Source organism: Cavia porcellus, unplaced genomic scaffold (genome assembly GCF_034190915.1).
Source record: "Cavia porcellus strain 051 isolate PalLab524CR breed Dunkin Hartley unplaced genomic scaffold, mCavPor4.1 scaffold_20, whole genome shotgun sequence".
NCBI classification, from domain to species: domain Eukaryota; kingdom Metazoa; phylum Chordata; class Mammalia; order Rodentia; family Caviidae; genus Cavia; species Cavia porcellus.
This window is the reverse complement of record NW_026947503.1, coordinates 49,664,981-49,684,965: the sequence shown is the minus strand read 5'-3', so window position 1 is coordinate 49,684,965 and position 19,985 is coordinate 49,664,981. Positions and strand designations below refer to the sequence as shown.

The following is a 19,985-nucleotide window of genomic DNA, read 5'->3' as shown; positions in this document are numbered from 1 at the left end:
TGGGACTCTTCCACGGTCTAGGAGGCTCCAACAGAGGACATTCTGGCACCAGGCAGACTTGCTGGAACAGGGCACTGTAGTGACCTCAGTCACATATCCCCCTCTCAGGCGGGATTGGTGAGCAGTGCCTAGCCTACGTGATGCTGCTGGCTGAGACCCAGTAGGCTAGCACAACCCAGGTCCCAGTGCCTGGAGGTGCACCCTAGCAGTGAAGCCTTCAGTGGGTTGACCTGGAGGGGCGGGCCCTGCATAGGCTGCCCGATCTGTAACTCCCTGGTGCGCTGCAGTGGGCAGGAACACCTAGCCGGCGCAATTCAAACAGACTGTGGCCAACAGGGAAGGAAGCTGGGCCTCCTATATACGCTTGTATGTAAGGAACAAAGAATATGGGAAGAGGGAGCAACAAGAAAGGCTCCTTGGCCCCCAATCCTGAGGAAACAGGCAATAGCAGACACAGCACCAATAGACATAAAGCGCTATCTCCAGAGCCTCATAGACGTGTTCAGGAATGAAGTTATTAATGACCTGAAGCAAGATATAAGCAGAATAGTTAGAAAAATGCTAAGCCCTACCCAAGAAAAAACAGATGGTGGAACAGACGAACAGAAAAAAAGGGCAGAATTGTTTGATGGGAAAAATAGAGAAAACATAGAATACGTGAAGCAGGTTCAAAGAGATTACCAGGAAACTAAAAACTATCGAAAACTGGCATAACAGCTTAAAAGAAACTAAGGATAAATTATCTGAACTGGAGGGCAGATTTGTAATATGGGAGCATGAAATGAAAAACTTCTTAAAAATAACAAAGAAACAAACAGCAATAATACAAAGACTAGAAGATGATAAGAGGATCTATAACTTAAGAATAAAGAACATAAAAGAAGAGGTAGGGACACAAACAAATGAACTACAAAAGCTACTCACAGAAATAATCCAGGAGAATTTTCCTAATTTAGCCAAAGGTAAAGATACTCAGATGTATGAAGCATACAGGACCCCAGCCAACTACAACCCAAACAGAGCTACACCCAGGCATATAATAATCAAAATACCAGAAATCCAATATAAGAACAGAATATTAAAAGCTGTCAGAGACAAGACACAAATCACTTACAAGGGAACACCCATCAAAATTACAACAGACTTCTCGGCACAAACCATCAAATCACAAACAGCGTGGGGGGAAATAATTCAAGCTTTGAAAGATAATAACCTCCATTCAAGATTGATATATACTGCACAACTATCCCTGGAAATTGATGGAAAAACAAGGTGCTTCCAGAATAAAGAAGAACTAGGGGAATATGCAACCACCAATTCAACCCTACAGAGAATATTGCAGGATATTCTAAAAAAGAAAAATACAAAGAATCCAGAAATAGTGGCAGAGAGGCCACAATGAATGGAGCAGAAAACAAAATGAAGAAGACAAACTGACAACTAATGACAGAAAAAGAGCTCAACAGAAATGAAGCAGAGAAGATTGGATGATAGGCGGCTATTTTGGAGAAAACGACGTCCTAAGAGGTAATGCTGATTTAATATCATCTTGTTTTGAAGTCCCATCTAGCTTTTGTTCATCTGTCTCCATAGGTCTTAACATGTTGTATCTTATTGGATTTTATTATGTCATAGTATAAACAAAAACTTTTATAGACAAGGAGATTATACAGAAACCATTGTTCATTTTCTGATAGTTGGTTCTAAATACCCTGTAATACTGTCATTCTCTTGAATGGTTTTACATTGTTTTGATATATTTGATGCTACAGTATACGAAGTTATACTCAAAGATTTCAAGGAAAGAGACAATATGGTAACTACTTTTATGTCGGGACTATCTTGTGGTGAAACACTATTTTGCTTAAATGGTTATGTTTTGATCTGCTCTGTTTGGTTGTTATGCCCTCTTTTATCTCAATCTCCATTTTATTGTTTACTTTTTTATTTTTATCCTTTTAATTAAGGGAAAAATAAATTAAAAAATAGCAGGATAAATTAAAAATAAAAAAGCAGGATATATTACAGTAACTCACTTTGATTTTCTATTAACTTGATTTGAAGCCCTGTATTGCTCTCACCATCTTGTTTTGACTGATGTTCCTCTATTCTGTTTTGCTTGATAGTACCAGGTTCAAACGTTTAGGCAACAGCTGTGAAGATAGTGGGATTCAGTATGATGCCCATTCTGGTTGACTATTATCTACTTTTGAAGACCTGTAAGGTCTCCAATGTTTTGGTTCTGTTGGTTTCGTTCTTTACTGTTTTGTTCAATTTTATTATAACTGATGATATAGGCAATTCTATTGGAGATAGCGGGAGGCATTATGGTAACCATTATTGATCACCTTGTATTATGTTTTTACATTATCTATTATGTCCATCCTTCTGATTTGACTGACTCTGTTCTGTTATGTCACATTTGGTTTTACTTTCTTTCAAAAAAGTAATAAGAACTGTGGGAGTAATAAAACCCAAAAAGTGTAATAGTCATTGTACAAAAGAGAGGAAAAGAAAGTGCTCTAAACGATATAACTGCATGTATATTTAAGTGTATAAGATAAACAATGATATTACTGAGTTTTGTTGGATCATTGAACAGAACTGTTTGCAGTCTCACTGTTTGAATGTCCACTTTATATGCTTTAATTTTGTACCTTGAACAAATATTTCTAAGATGACAATATGTAATCCATTAACTAGTGATTTCCTACTGTTTATTTTTTTTCTGAAATTCTGTATAACTTGTACCCTTTTTCTGCTTTATTTTTCTTTTTCTCCTTAAATAAAATTAAAAAAAAAAAAAAGAAAGTAGAGTATGATTTCCCTTTTTAAAATAAAATGTATAGCTGGGCGTGGTGGCACAAGCCTGTAATCCCAGCACTCAGGAGGCTGATGAGGCTAAAGGATTGTTGCAAGTTCAAGACCAGCCTGGGCTACAAAGGGAATGCATGGCCAGCCTGAACTGCGTAACGAGACCCTGTCTCAAAAGGACCAAACAAATAAATAAAAAGTAAAATAAAGTAAGATGCAGCCCAAACTATTCAAGGATAATGCCTAGATTCAGCAGATAATGTTGCAAATCAAGAGTAGACACAGAGGGGCTGGGGATTTAGCTCAGTGGCATAAGCACCTGCCTTACAAGCAGGCAGTCGTGAGTTCGATCCCTGGTACCAATAAAAGGAAAAAGACAAAAAAAAAAAAAAAAAGAGTAGACACAGGGGCTGGGGATATAGTTATAGCTCAGCAGCACAGCACCTACCTATCAAGCTTATTCTCAGTACCGATAAATAAATAAATAAACACTATTAGAAAACAGATGATAACAAAGGCTGAACATCACCAGGACTTCCTTTATTCTAGAAATATTAGACAGGTTAATTGGGAAGAATACAAAAAAAGTATTAGCTGAGTGAGGGAAAAACAACTATACACAAGGAGTAAAGCCAGCACAAGCTGCTAAACTGAGACCACCATAAGAAATACCTGTGTATAATGAGGATTCTTTCAATTCCATCAATGTGTCTTTCCAATTACTGTACCAAGAAACACTAGCTTTAATTGATCAATCTGATGAAGAAAATACGGCACTGTTAAACTAGGCTTATGAAATAAATATGTAATATCTACTTCTTACACAGCATGGATGTAAAGCATGTTGACTTACATTAATGCTAAAAATCAGCAAAATATTTCTGGATATATAACTGATAACATTCCTAAAATAGCCACTTTTAACACTGTCCAAAAGCTTCATTCTACTATAGTGGAATTTTACTTTGTATAGTGGAATTTTACTGAAAGAATTAAATACTTCCTCATTCTTATTCTCACTTTTCAAAGCCACAAAAATAAAGCTGTGGAGCTCAGGGCTACAGTCTATGCAATGAACATGTGCAGGACTCTAGGCTGAATCCCAAGCATCAAAACTAACAAAACCAAAAGGAGGCTACCTGAAAGAAACTGAAGAAATACTTAGCTTCTCATATATGGCTTATGCTAATCACTTAGGATTCTTTCAAAAATCTGCCTAATAATTTCAACCATAGCAATGCCTCCATCTACTTGTTTTGTTTTCTTTTATTTATTTAATGGGAGGCAGCAGATCAAAACCAGGGGCACTCTACCACTGAACTCTTTCTCAGTCTTTTTTTAAGAAAGTATTACTAAGTTGCCTAGGGTGGCTTCAAACTTTTGATCCTCCTGCCTTAGCTTCCAAGTATCAGCGGTTACAGGTGTGTAACTGTCTGTTTTTAAAAGCAAGTAACACTCAATCTTCCTTTGTGCAGAGATATTGGTAGGGCCCTGAAAATATATGTTGTGACATACGTAACAGAATAATTACTCACAAATGGTGACTATATTATAAGCTACCTACTAAATTTTTTTTGTTTTTTAGTACCAGGGATCAAACTTAAGAACTCACACCTGCCAGGTAGGTGCTGTACCACTGAACTATATTCCCGGTCCTAAATAACTTTTAACAGATTTCTAAAAATTATATAAGATCTGTAGTACACACCCAGAAAGCAAGTTTGAGCCTCTTCTGAAGAAACTAAGTGGTTTCAAAGAACTGTAAGCAATACAAACTGGTAATCCATTCACAGCCTCCTTATCAAGTAAAAAATCCCATTAACTGATACAGCTTGCTTATGCCCTACTAAAGTCTTTAATGCCTTAATTTGAAACATAAGAATATCAAGGGCTTTGGTCAGACATTTGAGGAAAGTACCCAACAGGAACAAGAGACCAAAACATAGAAACTGAAAAATATTACGAAGGAGAAAAAAGACCCAGGGTAAAAGAAAAATTCAAGGCTGGAGAGGCAGCACAGTGGCAAAGCACTTGCCTAGCATGCTCAAAGCCCTGACCTCCAACCCTGGCACTAACAACAACAAAAAAAAAAATCTAGAAGAACACAAAATAAGAATAGCATGACACAAAATATGAAAATACAGAAAGCAAGAAAATCCTTTAAAGAAAAAAATTATGGCTATAAACATTTAAAAATTTTTTTGTTTTCTTTTCTTTTGAGACAGAGCCTAAAATTTCAGTAAAAGAACCAAAAGACAAAGTTAAGATTATTGCTCAGAAATTAAGACAAAAAGCCACACAAAATGGTGCATGCTTATAATCCCAGCACTCATGAAGGCAGGAGGATCACCATGAGTTCAAGGCCAGCCTGGACTATATAGTAAGCTGAATGGCAGCCTCAACTACATAGTGAAATCATGTGGGGGGGGGGGGGGGAGGAAAAAAGAAAGAAATTAAGTCAAAAAGATTGCATGACTTGAGCCAGGGATTTAGTTCAGTAGTACAGCAACTGCCTAGCAAGCATGAGGTCCTGATTCGATTCCTAGTGCAAAAAAAAAAAAAAAAAGATAGTAAGACTATTAACCATTACTGCCAATTTGAATGGATTAAAATACACTTAGCAGGATTTTGCACGCAGTCGTGAGTTCGATCTCTGGTACCAAAAAAAAAAGATATGTTTAGCAGATTAATAAAGCACACTTCTGAGTGCATCTAAAAAGACCATGAAGCAGGGACCTTGGAGTCTATGTCCGGTCCCTGTCTCTTTCTTCTCTGGCACTATTTCCCTGCCTACTTCCTGTCTACCATGAACTCAGCAGCTGCATTTTACTATGCCCCCCACCATGATGTTCTTGCCTTGTCATCCCTTGCCAACTCACCATGGACTGAATTCTCTGAAATCATGAGACAAATAAACCTCTCCTTTTTTAAGTGCTAGGCATCAGATAACTTCTCCCAAAAGTAGAAAAGCTAACACAATCAGAAACAGACAATATTAGAAAAAAAGTAACATTAAAGGTTAACTCAAGAAGTTCTACATCCAACTAACAGTTGTTGCAGGAAAAACAACTGGGAAGAAATTAATAAAGAATTCAAGAAAATTTCTTAGAACTAAAGAGCATGCATAACCAAACTCTCATGTCAGAACAGACCAAACATGAAATTTTAAAACAGCAGGGATTAACAGCTTCTAAAAATTAGGGATATATATCATCCTGGCTTCCAGCTTAAGAGCAATACTAAAAGCTAGGAAGAAAATGGCTTAATTCTAAAGGAAATAGATTCTAACTAACAATATCAAACCACAAATCAACTTTATAAAGTAAGAACATTTCAGACATTTATTTCTCACCAATTTTACCTTCCATGTACCTTTCTCAGAAATCTAATAATGTCCCCTTCACTAAGTCAAGAAAATGTGCCTAAAAAAAGATACAAGATAAGCTAGACAGAAAAAAGGAAGGAAATCCCTAGAGAACTTGGACAGTAACCAGCCCAAGATGGAGAACAGTATTTCTCAGTTTTTATTGCATTATTTTTCCCCAATTACAGTTTTAGACTTTTTTTCCTAACCACATTTTCCCCTGATCTTTCTTCTCCCTGCTACTGGGAGTCGGACCCACAGTTCTGCACATGCTAAACTCATGATCTACCATTACACCCTCAGCTCCCAAGTTTTTAAATAATACCACAAATACACATGGATCAGACCACAAACTAACGTAATATCTAAAAATTTTACCACCTAAAGCAATTTTCACCGCACTGGTTAATGATATCATCCCCACTGAAACACATGAATAGAAAGAGAAAAGACTTTTGGGAGATCTTCATAAATGGATCATTTAATAGTATGTCAAACTGAAAATCTTACCAGGGAAGTTTGAGAGACTACAAAATGAGACCATACAGTGTGTAAGATGCGGTGGTTTTGTATTGTTTTGCTATTGCTTGTCTTTTTGAGACAGGGTCTCACTGTGCAGTTCAGACTGGTTTTAGAACCACTATGTTGCCCAGGATGATCTAGCAATCCTCCTGCCTCAGCCTCCCAAAGTGCCAGGACTACAGATATGTGCCACCATATTTGGCAAAATGTTTTCAAAAAGGCAATTACTAACTTTCCAAAATACACTTTCCAAAATACTAATTGGCTCTGCAGTAACGTGAGCCATATTCAGTTATGACATTATAAACAGTGAATACTGAAATTAGAAAAACTACATTTAAAAGATGGATAAAGAAAGAGAAGTGACCAAGCTAAGCCTTCATTAATCTTAACAAGAAGTCGATAAAAAAATTCAAAACTGATTAAATCACTAGGTATAGTGTTCTATGCCTATAATGCCAGCACTTGGGAGAATAAGCCAGGAGAATTATCACAAATTCAAGGCCAGCCTTAGATACACAGTGAGACTCCCACCTCAAAAAAACAAACTAACAGGCTGGGGATTTAGCTCAGCGGCATAAGCGCCTGCCTGGCAAGCAGGCAGTCATGAGTTTGATCCCCGGTACCGATGAAAAGGAAAAAGACCAAAAAAAAATTTTTTTTTGAAAAAAAAAACAAACAAACAAAAAACGGGTTAAGCCACAGATAGAACATAAAAATATTACTAAGAACATGCACAATACCAGAAAAAAACACTAAGGGAATTGGTATGGCAGAAGCAAGGAACAAATCACTAATGCTTTTTCACATTACATGTAAATCTTTCTAGCATTATGTCTATGTGTATACAAAATGCTGATTAAATTTTTAAAGAAAAGAGCAGGGCAAGCGAGGTGGTGCACATCTGCAACAGGAGGATCATAGCAAGTTTGAAGCCAGCCTGGAGTACATGATGAGTTCAAAGGCAGCCTGAACTGCAAGACCTTGTCTCAAAATTTTAAAAAAAATGACAAAAACAAAAAGGAGAAGGAAGAACAGGAGCAGCAGCAGCAGCAGTTTCAGAAGACAGGAAAATATTTGCAATATAAAAAACTTATGAGAAAACAAGGGAAATAATGGAGACAAAGCTTTTGTAAATAAGGAGAGGAAAAGAAGTTGAAGGAAGAGTAGAGGGATAGGAAAAAAAAGAATCAAGTTATATCACGTACAGACAAATTGCATACGCTGACTGTAATCATTAGATATACTTAAAATGTATCACTAAACTTAATTTGAAAACAGAAAAAAATTGTTTTAATTTTCAAATATGGTAAGTGTTATTGTGTGTATTTAGATGTCCTTCTGAAAAGCCTCATGTGGTAATAGCTAAGGCTTTTTCAGAAGTGGCTGGGATTAATTCATAATGGAATGCTAGGCTCAAGGGCACTAAGATTAAGGGTGTAAGTGCTATCCTCACTAGGTCACCTAGATAAGATGAAAGAGGCAGAGAGATGCTGTTAAGGTCCCTTGTTGCTTTGGCTACCTTGTGGGTGCCATAAACTGTTCTCTGCAATGCCCATCTACCAAGCCACTCTGCCTTGGAGCCAGTTGATTATGGACTGAAACCTCTACAGTGAGCTAAATAAATATTTCCTCCCTTAACTTGCGGGTTGGATATTTTGCCTCAGCAACAAGAAAATCAACTAGGACAATAAGTAATCCCTTGGTATGTTAGTACTTTGGCTTACTTTATATACAATATCTCTATTATTACAGTGTGATTACAATGTATTAAAAATTCCAATGTACTATGATTTTTGATTACTATGTTTGTCTCTCGTAGATTATAAATTTATAAAGCATGTCTTAGGTGGGTGTGGTGGCACATGCCCATAATTCCAGCATTCAGGAGGCTAGGTAAGAGGATCACCAAGTGTTTTGAGGCCGGCATGGACTACACAGTGAGTGCAAAGACCCAGTCTCAAAAAGTCAAAAGAAATAAAGAATGAAAGAACAAAAGTCTTATTTATCTCTGTAACCCAATACAAAGCAGACAGCAGGAAATCAATAAACATTTATTATCTGCATAACAGAAATATTAAGACCCTGTAAAAAATAGAATTTTACACTGAGTCCTTAAAAAAGAAATTTAGCCAAACTGTCTTGTTTTCAGAGACAGAAACAAAGTCTTAGAAACACTAAGTGAATTATTCAAATTATCCAATTAACTAAGCTGAGGTAGTATGAAAACACTACCACTTGAATTCATATTACATCACTGATGACAGACAAACAAAGGTTCAAGTACTACTACTTTCTCAGGAAAATAGCTAAATGTTTGCATCATGTTGAAAACACTATCAGGATCTAATTATGATTATGTATCCTAATATTCACATCATTTGGATTGGCAGATAATCATAGTATTTTAAATAAAAAATGATCAGGTTGGAAAGTATAGCTAAGTGTCTAGTAGAGTACATGCTTAGCGTGTGTGGAGTTAAACCTCAGGACCAAAAACTAAAGCTAATCAAATTAACCTATCTTGCTGGAACTAAAATTTTAATGGCAAAGAAAAACTGCTGAGTAGTACATGACTTTAATCTCTTACTAGGGAGGCTGAGACCAGAGGATCACAAATGTGAAGCCCGTCTAAGGCCACAAGACCCTGTCTCAAAAACTTTTTAAAAGGCTGGTGTGGTGATTCATGCCTGTAATCCCATCACTAAGGAAGTTGACAGAGAAGGACTGCTGTCAGTTCAGGGCCAGTCTGCACAACACAGCAAAACCTTGCCTCAAAAAAACAAAAATAACAAACAAAAAAAAAGGGCTAGCTTTCTTGCAGAGTGCTCGCTAAGCATGCATCAGCCCCTAGGTTCAATCACCAGTATGGAAAGAAACAAAAAAGGAAAGGAGAGGGAGAAAGGGAGGAAGAAAGAGAACAAAGGAAAGAAGGAAGGAGAAAAAGGGAGGGACAGAGAAAATAAGACAAAAAATAAGTAAATCTATGAGACATTTAAACAAAAAAAATCTACAATTTTTTTTTTTCTTTTCTTACCAGGGATTGAACCTGCAACCTCATGCTTGCCAGGTAGGCACTTATGCCACTGAGTTAAATCCCCAGCCCTACAAATATTCTAACCATACAAGGGCAACCAACTAACTTTGTGACCTATAACATGCCACTTACATTCACTGTACATGTTTCAGAAAATCTTTAGGCCCATCTTAAGAACTACTGAAGCATTTCATTGGCCTAAAAAGATTATTTTATTGGACTGCAGAAAGATCCTAATTTGATGATGTACTTTTAATCTTTTCCTTCTAAAAATTTATTTCATGTCTTTTCAGTAAGTTAAGATTTTAATACTGGAAAAGAATCACTATAAATAGTAACATTCTATGAATTAACATTTCAATTATCAGTATTATGAAAATATTTATCATTCAAATCAGATTAAGAAACACTTGAAATTTATGTATTTATACATACTTCATAAACATTTCTTCCACTTAATACCAAGACAAAATGTGCAACAAACTTATGTTTTCATTTCATTCATTATTACTGATGTAACAAAAAAATGCTGCTTGTTGCCTGCTTTTTCACTGAACAATATTTATTATACTTTTGTTTTAGGTATTACTTTAGGTACTGCAATAAATAAAAAGTCAAAATTCTTGGCATTGCTTTTCAGCACTATTCTGTCTTAGGTTCCAGAACTATGTAAATTTGTAAATATTTGTTAAACAGTCTCCAAGTCACAAAATTATTTTCCTAACAGAAAGAAATTTTCATTTAAAAAAATAATAAACTTTGCAGTTACATACCACTGATGTTAAGGTCATAATCTCCTGCTGTAATCACATTAGCCACTAATCCTTCGGCAGGCTGACAGCCAGAAACAACATCATTCAACAGCTTCCGAATGGCTCCATGCTGAGGTGGTTGGGTTATAATGTTGCTCACTGCTATCTTCAAATTTTTAATTATATGAAGTTGATTATTAGGATCTCGCATATGAACTTTAAAGAAAAGTAAAGAAAATTTAAAATTGGTAACTATTCAGTGCATAATAAACCAAAATTCTATACAAGGCATAATAAACCAAACTGAAAGCAAAATGGGTCTCAAGAAGGATGTTCAAATCGGAAACCAGAAAGTCCAAGTGAACATCCCCCAAGTACATAAATGACTTATAACACAGTCCCTTCTGTACCAAGAGGGTTAGACAGACACTAGATTTCTTCTTCTCATGCATGTTACTGTTCCCAGCTTACCCTACTCTCTGTCCTTTCTTTTGTTCTGTGTTTAGAAATGCCAGAAATCAACCACCATCCATACTAAATTTCTTAATTTTCACCTCACACTAAGGTTAGTCCAGGCAAAGTAAAGTGTATGGCATCCACACTGACCATAGTAGAGGGAAGGAAAGGGGACTTAAACACTGCATAGGACTTCCTTACTCTTTCCCTATTCTGTGCATTCTCAGCTTCTATTTAACTACCATAAAAATCAATGCACTCTCTCACATGGGCTGCAATAATGGGGAGTGGAGGTGGGGCATGTGTTGGGCAAGGGGATGTGGGAACCCCATGTTCTGCTCAGTTGTGCTGTGAACCTAAGACTAGATTAAAAAATAATCTTCTAGGGGGAGCACGTGGGAAGGGAAAGGGGATATAAAAAGAATTAAGATGTGTTATTTACTCCCCATCATGAATGTAACCATTAAGTACTTCAAATAGGAACTAATAAAATTTTAAATTTTAGGGAAAAAAATCTTCCTTTAAAAAAAAAAAAAGGCAATGCCAAGATCCCTTTTCCTGTACCAGTACCTCCTGTCTCTACCTGCTATAGCTCTTCTTTTAGTTTATAAGATTTATAAACAGTGGACCACAGCTTCAAGTCAGATTCTGCAGTGACCACAACAATACAGTGCTTCATGTCCACAGTAGAAAATATAAGCACTTTTTTTGTATAACCAGAAAGATAATTAGATCCTAAACTAAGTTGAAGTAATGATCAAAGACCCAGCTTCTGAGTCACATCTTAATTTAAATTTCAACCCACCACTTGTTAACTGCATTATTCTGCACAACTTTTCTGACTTCATTTTCCTCCTCTGCTACATATGAGTAATACCTGCTTCACAGGGTTACTGTATTTTAGAATTTGAGTTAGATAGTAAGTGTAAATAGTACCATGTCTGACAGTAAGTGATGGAGGCAATATGATCAGCTAAAGAGGTATACCATCTATTTCAACTGCATCATGGGTCATCAAGATGGCCACTAAGCATGGTGCTTAAGAGGCTGAGGCATAAAAACTGACAAGTTTGAGACCAGCCTGGCTACACAGTGACTTCAAAAAGAAAGAAAGAAAAGAGGATGAGAAATCACTCATTTAAAGGATTTAAAGGAAATTACATTTTTTTCCTTTCAATGGAAAATGTGCTATACCAAATAAAACCTTTTGCAATTCAAACTTACCTACATTTTAAATAGTTACAAAAAAAAGATTATCTTTCCAAATTTCTTGACAGGTGTGGTGGCACACACCTGAATCCCAGTACTCAGGAGGCTGAGCCTGGAGACTTGCCATTTCAACCCCAGTCTCAGCTATAAAAAAAAAAAAATGTGTTCAGTTGATTTCTAAAAGTTTTAATCAATGTACAAAGTACACTGGAATTATATGTATACACAAAGTATGTAAGTAAATTTCACTCATGGTAATTGTCTTACAGAAGGATGAAATGAGATCAAAGAGAGGTAGACAGATTTCTACCTCATCTACAATGTTTGCTTTCTTTTTAAAGGAAAGGAAAGCAAATATGACAGAAGATTAACATTTGTTACACTTCTGGGAGTAAAGATCTCTAAGTTTCTTGTGTTCTCTACATTCTTCAGTAGTTATTTTCTAATTTTTTTTTTTATTTTAAAGAGAATAAAACAAAAGTGGGGCTGGGGATTTAGCTCAGCAGCATAAGCGCCTGCTGCCTTGCAAACGTAGTCATGAGTTCGATCCCTGGTATGGATAAAAATAAATAAATAAATAAAACAAAAGAGAACAGAACAAAGCAAATCAGAACAGAACAATGCGACAAACACAGCACTTCACAACAGGACAACCAGACATCAACAGTAGCTATCATAATGTCTCTTTTCTTCGACATAGTTGAGCATACCTTCACACACAATATCAAACATAACAAAATAGTATAAAACCATTCAAAAGAATGAAAGCATTACAGGACTTCAAAACCAAGTAACAGGAAATGAACAGTGGCTACTATAATATCTCATTTTCTTCAAAAAATTTGTTTACATTATCCCACATAATAAAATCAAAAACACAACAGGATAGAACCAATCAAAATAGAAGAACAAAAGCATGGTAAGACTTCAAAGCAAGATGACAGTAAATCAGCAATAATGTCTCATTTTCTTCAAAATAGCTGTTCATACCATCACACATAATAAAATCAAACAAAACAATAAAACCAAATCAATGAATGAAAGCACTATTAAGACTTCAAAGCAACATAATAGGAAACCATGATTACCATAAGATATCCCATTATATTCAAAATAGCTGCCCCTACCATCTGACAAAACAAAATTTAACAAAACAAGACAGAACAAAGCCAAACCTAACAAAATTGTGTAAACAATGTAAGAGTTCAAGATAAGACAGTAAGAAAAGAATTGACAGTAAGAAAGGAGGGAAAAGAGTTTCCACCTTTCCCTCCCAGGTGTCTCCTCCCCTTTCCTCTTACATTAACTATTTTGCTTTTGGATCCCATTAACTCCTTCTGTTTCTTTTGTTGGGTTCACGCATATGAGCTCGAACTGTTTCAGCCATGAACGTGCTCTCTAGTTGCATCTATTTACCTACAGGAGCCTTGAAATTATTCTACTTTATAGCTGGGTAGCTTTCCACTGCATGAAAATACCTTATCTTTCTTATCCATTCTGCAGCTGATAGGCAGGTTACTCTTGCTTCCCCCCTCCCTTCTGGTCTCCTGTCACATGGAACAATTGTTTTCTCTCCTTTGATTTTCAGTCTATGAATTTCCTTTCTAGTCAGATGTGTTTCTTGCATACAGTATATCGCTGGATCTTGTTTCTTGATCCCCTCTCCCTGTTTCTTTTTATTGCTCACCTGAGGCCATCTACATTAATGGTTACAACCAGCATACTTTGGTTTGTCTCTACCCTGCTATCCTCCTGTTGTTGGCCCTCCACTTTTCGCCTTCATTCAATTGCCTGTCTTGTTTGGCGATTCTCCTCTGCTGCTGTTCCTGGAACCATGGTCATCTTTATCTCTCTCCATAATATTCTTTAGCATTCTCTGTAGAGTTGGTTTGGTAGTCATGAATTCCTTCAGTTGTTCTTCATCATGGAAGTATCTTATTTTTCTATCAATTTTGAAAAATAGTTATGCTGGGTAGATTAATCTGGGTTGGAAGTTGTTTTCTCTCAGGGTTTGAAACATTTCACTCCAAATTCTTCTTGACTTGATGGTTTGTGCTGACACATCTGCTGTGATTCTGATTGGTTTTCCTTTATAGGTGATCTGTCTCTTTTCTCTAACAGTTTTTAATATTTTGTTTTTGTGCTGAATTTCTGGGATCTTAATTATTGTATGTCTGGGTGTGGATTTACTTTGGTTATTGCTACTTGGAGTCCTATATGCCTAACTTATCTGCATGCCAGACCCATTTCCGTGTTTGGGAAGTTTTCTTCTATTACTTCTGTGATGTTTTCTAATTTAAATAAACACACAGGCCTCTCTCCCTAATTAAAATGCTCAAGTTTGGTTATGGCTAGTTGGAGTCCTACATGCCTCACTTATCTGCATGCCAGACCCATTTCCGTGTTTGGGAAGTTTTCTTCTATTACTTCTATGATGTTTTGTAATTTAAATAAACACACAGGCCTCTCTCCCTAATTAAAATGCTCAAGTTATCTAATTATGTAAAACAGAAACAAAAAAACCCACAGTGGCGCCTGGCCATCGGTCTGCAGAGGAGGAGCTGGGCAGATCTGGGGTGCCCTCACCGGACTCTCTGCGTGTCTGGAGGACTCTGGATATCTCCACCCAGACTGCTGGAATTACCCCAGGCTTCCAGGTGCAGTGAAGGGGAGAGGTGGGTTTGAGGCTTCCACATCAGCCTCCCCATTCCGGCTTCACTTGGAGAACTGCTGAGCTGCCAACGGGTGGGCGGGCCCACACTATCAGCCTAGCCCACCCTGTTTAGCTGCCGCGCCTGGCCATCGGTCTGCAGAGGAGGAGCTGGGCAGATCTGAAGTGCCCTCACCGGCAAGGCCTCTCTGCGTGCCTGGAGGACTCTGGATATCTCCGCCCAGACTGCTGGAGTTCCCCCAGGCTTCCAGGTGCAGTGAAGGGAAGAGGTGGGTTTGAGGCTTCCACATTAGCCTCCCCATTCCGGTTACACTTGGAGAATTGCTGAGCTCCCGACGGGTGGGCAGGCCCACACTATCAGCCTAGCCCAGCCTGTTTAGCTGCCGCGCTTGGCCATCGGTCTGCAGAGGAGGAGCTGGGCAGATCTGGGGTGCCTGCATCGGCCTCTCCATGTGTCTGGAGGACTGTGGATATTTCTGCAACCAGGGAGGGTCCACAGGTGCCTGAGGCACTGCGGCCTGTGGTGAGTACCCTAACCCGGCTGCGATTGAAGAACTGTGGAGCTTCCAAGGGGCAGGTGGGCGCACAGTGTCCCTGAGGCCCAGCTTGTCTGGAACTGCAGAGTTCTGAGCAGGCAGAGGAGGGCCACAGGTTCTGTAGGCCCAATGGCTTGGGGTAGCGCGGTGCCAGAGTCTCAGTAGCTCCAAACATAGAAGGGGATTTTCAACAGATCCTGAGGAAGCTTTCAAATAACACTTGAAACACAGAAATATAGGAAAATGACAAAACGAAAGACCAAATTACAACCTCAAACCTCCAGCCCATCTCAAGAAACCCTAGGAGCGATGTATATACAAGAAAATATATCCCATCCACCTCATATATCGGACACAATAGTCACTGAAATTGACAAGCAACTCCAGGAAGCTTTAAAGAAATTCAAACTCGAAATAATCTCCCAGATAAAAGAAGAAATGATAAAAGAAATGAAAGAGATTCTAAATATATCTAAAGAAAACACAGATAAAAAATTGGAGGAACTAAACAAAAAGATAGAATCCCTAGACGAGCAATATAAGAAACAAACAGAATACATAATGCAGATGCACAGAGATATACAGGAAATAAAAAACTCCACTGAAAGTTGTAAAAACCGCCTTAATGAAAGTGAAGATAGAATTTCAGACCTTGAAGACAGGATTGCAGCTAGTGAACAGGAAAGATCTTTTGAAAATAACAAGGAATCAGGAAACAACAATTCAACAACTGCAAGACGATGCAAAGAATAATAACATAAGAATGATAGGGATTAATGAAAGAGAGGGAGACAACATGAAGGATGTCAGGAGGATATTTAGAGAAGCAATAGCTGAAAATTTCCCAAGCATGAGATCAGAAACTGACATCAGGATCAGTGAAGCATATAGAACTCCAAACAGTCATAACCAAAATAAAACTACACCCAGACATATAATAATCACCATCCCAGAAATCCAACACAAGAATAGATTATTAAAAGCTGTCAGAGAGAAAAGACAGATCACTTATAAAGGAAAACCTATCAGAATCACAGCAGACTTCTCAGTACAAACGATAAAGTCAAGAAGAGCATGGAGTGAAGTATTCCAGATCCTAAAGCAAAATGATTTCCAACCAAGACTGATATATCCTGCAAAACTATCATTCAAAATAGATGGTGTAATACGATACTTCCATGACAAAGAACAGCTGAAGAACTTCATGAACACCAAACCAACCCTGCAAAAAATATTGAAAGACAGTTTAGATACACAAAGGAAAAAACCACTAAGCAAAGCAAATAATTAAACAGAACAGAAAGATAAAGATGCAACAGCAGAGAGGTAACATTCCTACAATTAACCAGCATTTAACAGTAATAACCATTAATGTAAATGGTCTCAATGCACCAATCAAAAGAAACAGACTAGCAGAATGGATCAAGAAACAAAATCCAACCATATGCTGTTTACAGGAAACCCATCTAACCCAGAAGGATACTCACAGACTGAAAGTCAAAGGATGGAAAACAATTCTTCATGCAGCAGGAATCCAAAAAAAGGCAGGAGTAGCCATTCTGTTTGCAGACAACGTGAACTTTAAACCAACAATGACCATAAAGGACAAAGAAGGTCACTACATACTCGTAAGGGGAAAACTCCAAGAGGAAGAGATAACTATCTTAAATATATATGCACCAAACTCCAGAGCACCCAGTTATATAAAACAATTATTAACAGAAATGAAAACTCAAATTATCAGTAACACAATTGTAACAGGAGACCTTAATACACCACTGACACCAAGGGACAGATCAACCAGACAGAAAATGAGCAAAGAAATAACAGAACTGAATCACACCTGTGAACAAATGGGTTTGATAGACATATACAGAATGTTCCACCCAACAACATCAGAATACACATTCTTCTCAGCAGTACATGGGTCATTTTCTAAAACAGACCATATATTAGCTCACAGAACATATTTAAGCAAATGCAAAAGAGTTGAAATCATCCCTTGCATATTATCGGATCATAGCGCTCTGAAATTAGAAATTAATGATAAAAGATACTGCAAAAATTCCACAAACACATGGAAACTAAATAACACACTCTTGAGTAATCAGTGGGTCACAGAAGAAATTAAAGAAGAAATTAAACAATACCTAAAAGAAAATGAAAATGCAGATACAACTTACCGGAATCTGTGGGATGCAATGAAAGCCGCTCTGAAAGGAAAATTTATTGCACTGAGTTCCCACATCAGGAAAACAGAACGAATACAAATAAATAACTTGATGCTATACCTCAAACAGCTAGAAAAAGAAGAGCAAGTCAAGCCCAAAGCCAAAAGAAGAGAGGAAATTATAAAAATCAGAGCAGAAATCAATGCAGTAGAGACTAAGAAAACAATCCAAAGAATCAACGAGTCAAAGAGTTGGTTCTTTGAAAGAATAAATAAAATCGATAAGCCCCTAGCCAACCTTATTAAAAAAAGGGAAGAAAAAACTCAAATTCATGCAATAAGAAATGAAAAAGGAGAAATCACTACAGACCCAATAGAAATACAGAGGATCATCAACACCTATTTCGAAAACCTCTACTCTCAAAAGTTTGATAACACAGAAGAAATAGACAGATTCTTAGAAACATATGAAGTACCAAAGCTAGATCAAGAGGATATAAAACTGTTGAATAACCCAATCTCTGCTAATGAAATTGAAAATGTAATTAAGTCCTTACCCACCAAGAAGAGCCCAGGCCCAGATGGATTCACTGCAGAATTCTACAAGAAATATAAAGAAGACCTAATGCCGACACTCCTCAAACTATTCAATGAAATTGAAAGGGAAGCAATCCTTCCTAAGTCATTCCTGGAAGCAAATATTACTCTAGTACCAAAACCTGAGAAAGACCCAACTATAAAAGAGAACTATAGACCGATCTCCCTAATGAACACAGATGCAAAAATCCTCAATAAAATATTGGCAAATAGGATCCAGCAAATCATCAAGAAGATTATACACCATGACCAGGTGGGATTCATCCCAGGAATGCAAGGATGGTTCAACATACGCAAATCAATAAATGTAATCCACCATATCAATAGAGCCAAAAATAAGAATCACATGATCATTTCTATAGATGCAGAAAAAGCCTTCGATAAGGTCCAACACTTATTCATGATAAGAACTTTACAGAAAATTGGAATAAATGGTCTTTACCTCAATATAATAAAGGCCATTTATGACAAACCAACAGCCAGCATCATACTAAATGGCCAAAAATTGAAAGCCTTTACTTTAAAATCGGGCACAAGACAAGGATGTCCTTTATCACCACTCCTATTTAATATAGTACTGGAAGTACTAGCCAGAGCAATTAGGCAAGAAAGAGAAATAAAAGGGGTAAAGATAGGAAAAGAAGAAGTTAAATTATCATTGTTTGCAGATGACATGATACTCTACATAGAAGACCCCCTAAACTCCATTGAAATACTCTTAGATACAATAAATAAATTCAGTAATGTGGCTGGATACAAAATCAATACTCAGAAATCAATAGCATTCCTATACACGAACAACAAAATTATAGAGAGGGAAATAAGAGAAACTGGACTATTCACATTAGCAAGCAAAAAAATGAAATATTTAGGAATTACTCTTACGAAAGAAGTGAAAGACTTATACAGTGAAAATTATAATACACTGAAAAAGGAAATTGAAGATGATCTCAGAAAATGGAAAGATATCCCTTGCTCATGGATAGGAAGAACAAACATTGTGAAAATGGCCATTCTCCCAAAACTGTTATACAGATTCAATGCAATCCCAATAGAAATACCATCAACATACCTTATAGATCTAGAGAAATCACTCCTAAATTTCATCTGGAACCAGAAGAGACCTAGAATCGCAAAGGCAATTCTAAGCAGCAAAGACAAAGCAGGAGGCATCACAATCCCTGACTTGAAGTTATACTACAAAGCAACAGTAGTAAAATCAACATGGTATTGGAATCAAAACAGAGCCGAAGATCAGTGGAATAGATTAGAAGATACAACCACAACTACAAACACACTCAACCACCTTATCTTTGATAAAGGAGCCAAGCAGGTTCACTGGAAGAACGACAGTCTCTTTAATAAATGGTGCTGGAAAAACTGGCTCTCCATTTGCCGAAAACTAAAACTAGACCCATGTCTATCACCATGTACTAAATTAAAATCTAAATAGGTCAAAGATCTGAATATTAAAACAGAAACACTAAATCTATTGGAAGACAAATTAGGTAGAAACCTTGGAGACATAGGAGTAGGTAAAGAATTCATGAACAGGACTCAAACCGCACGGGAAATTCTTCCCAGAATCAATAACTGGGACCACTTCTTATTAAAAAGTTTCGGCATGTCAAAAGAAATCTCCAGCATAGTGAAAAGAAAACCCACAAACTGGGAAAAGATTTTAGTGAACTCTCTCTCAGACAAGGGCCTCTTGTCTAAAACATATAAAGAATTAAAGAAACTCAGACCTCCAAAATTCAAAGATCCAATCCAAAAATGGGCATCTGAGATGAATACGCAATTCTCAGATGAAGAAATGCAAATGGCAAATAAATACATGAAAATATGCTCATCATC

The 19,985-nt window shown here is 37.1% G+C and overlaps 1 protein-coding gene across 6 annotated transcripts in view; it reads right to left on the bottom strand.

Annotated features, from left to right (window-relative positions):
* The window catches only part of Trappc8 (trafficking protein particle complex subunit 8), a 106,102-nt gene that overhangs the window by 77,971 nt on the left and 8,146 nt on the right, over positions 1–19,985 (bottom strand). For all 6 annotated transcript variants that reach the window (XM_063231800.1, XM_063231797.1, XM_063231795.1 and 3 more), the window contains exon 2: positions 10,511–10,705. In XM_063231800.1, coding sequence (XP_063087870.1) covers positions 10,511–10,705 — 195 coding nt within the window. The remainder of the gene's footprint in view (positions 1–10,510; positions 10,706–19,985) is intronic.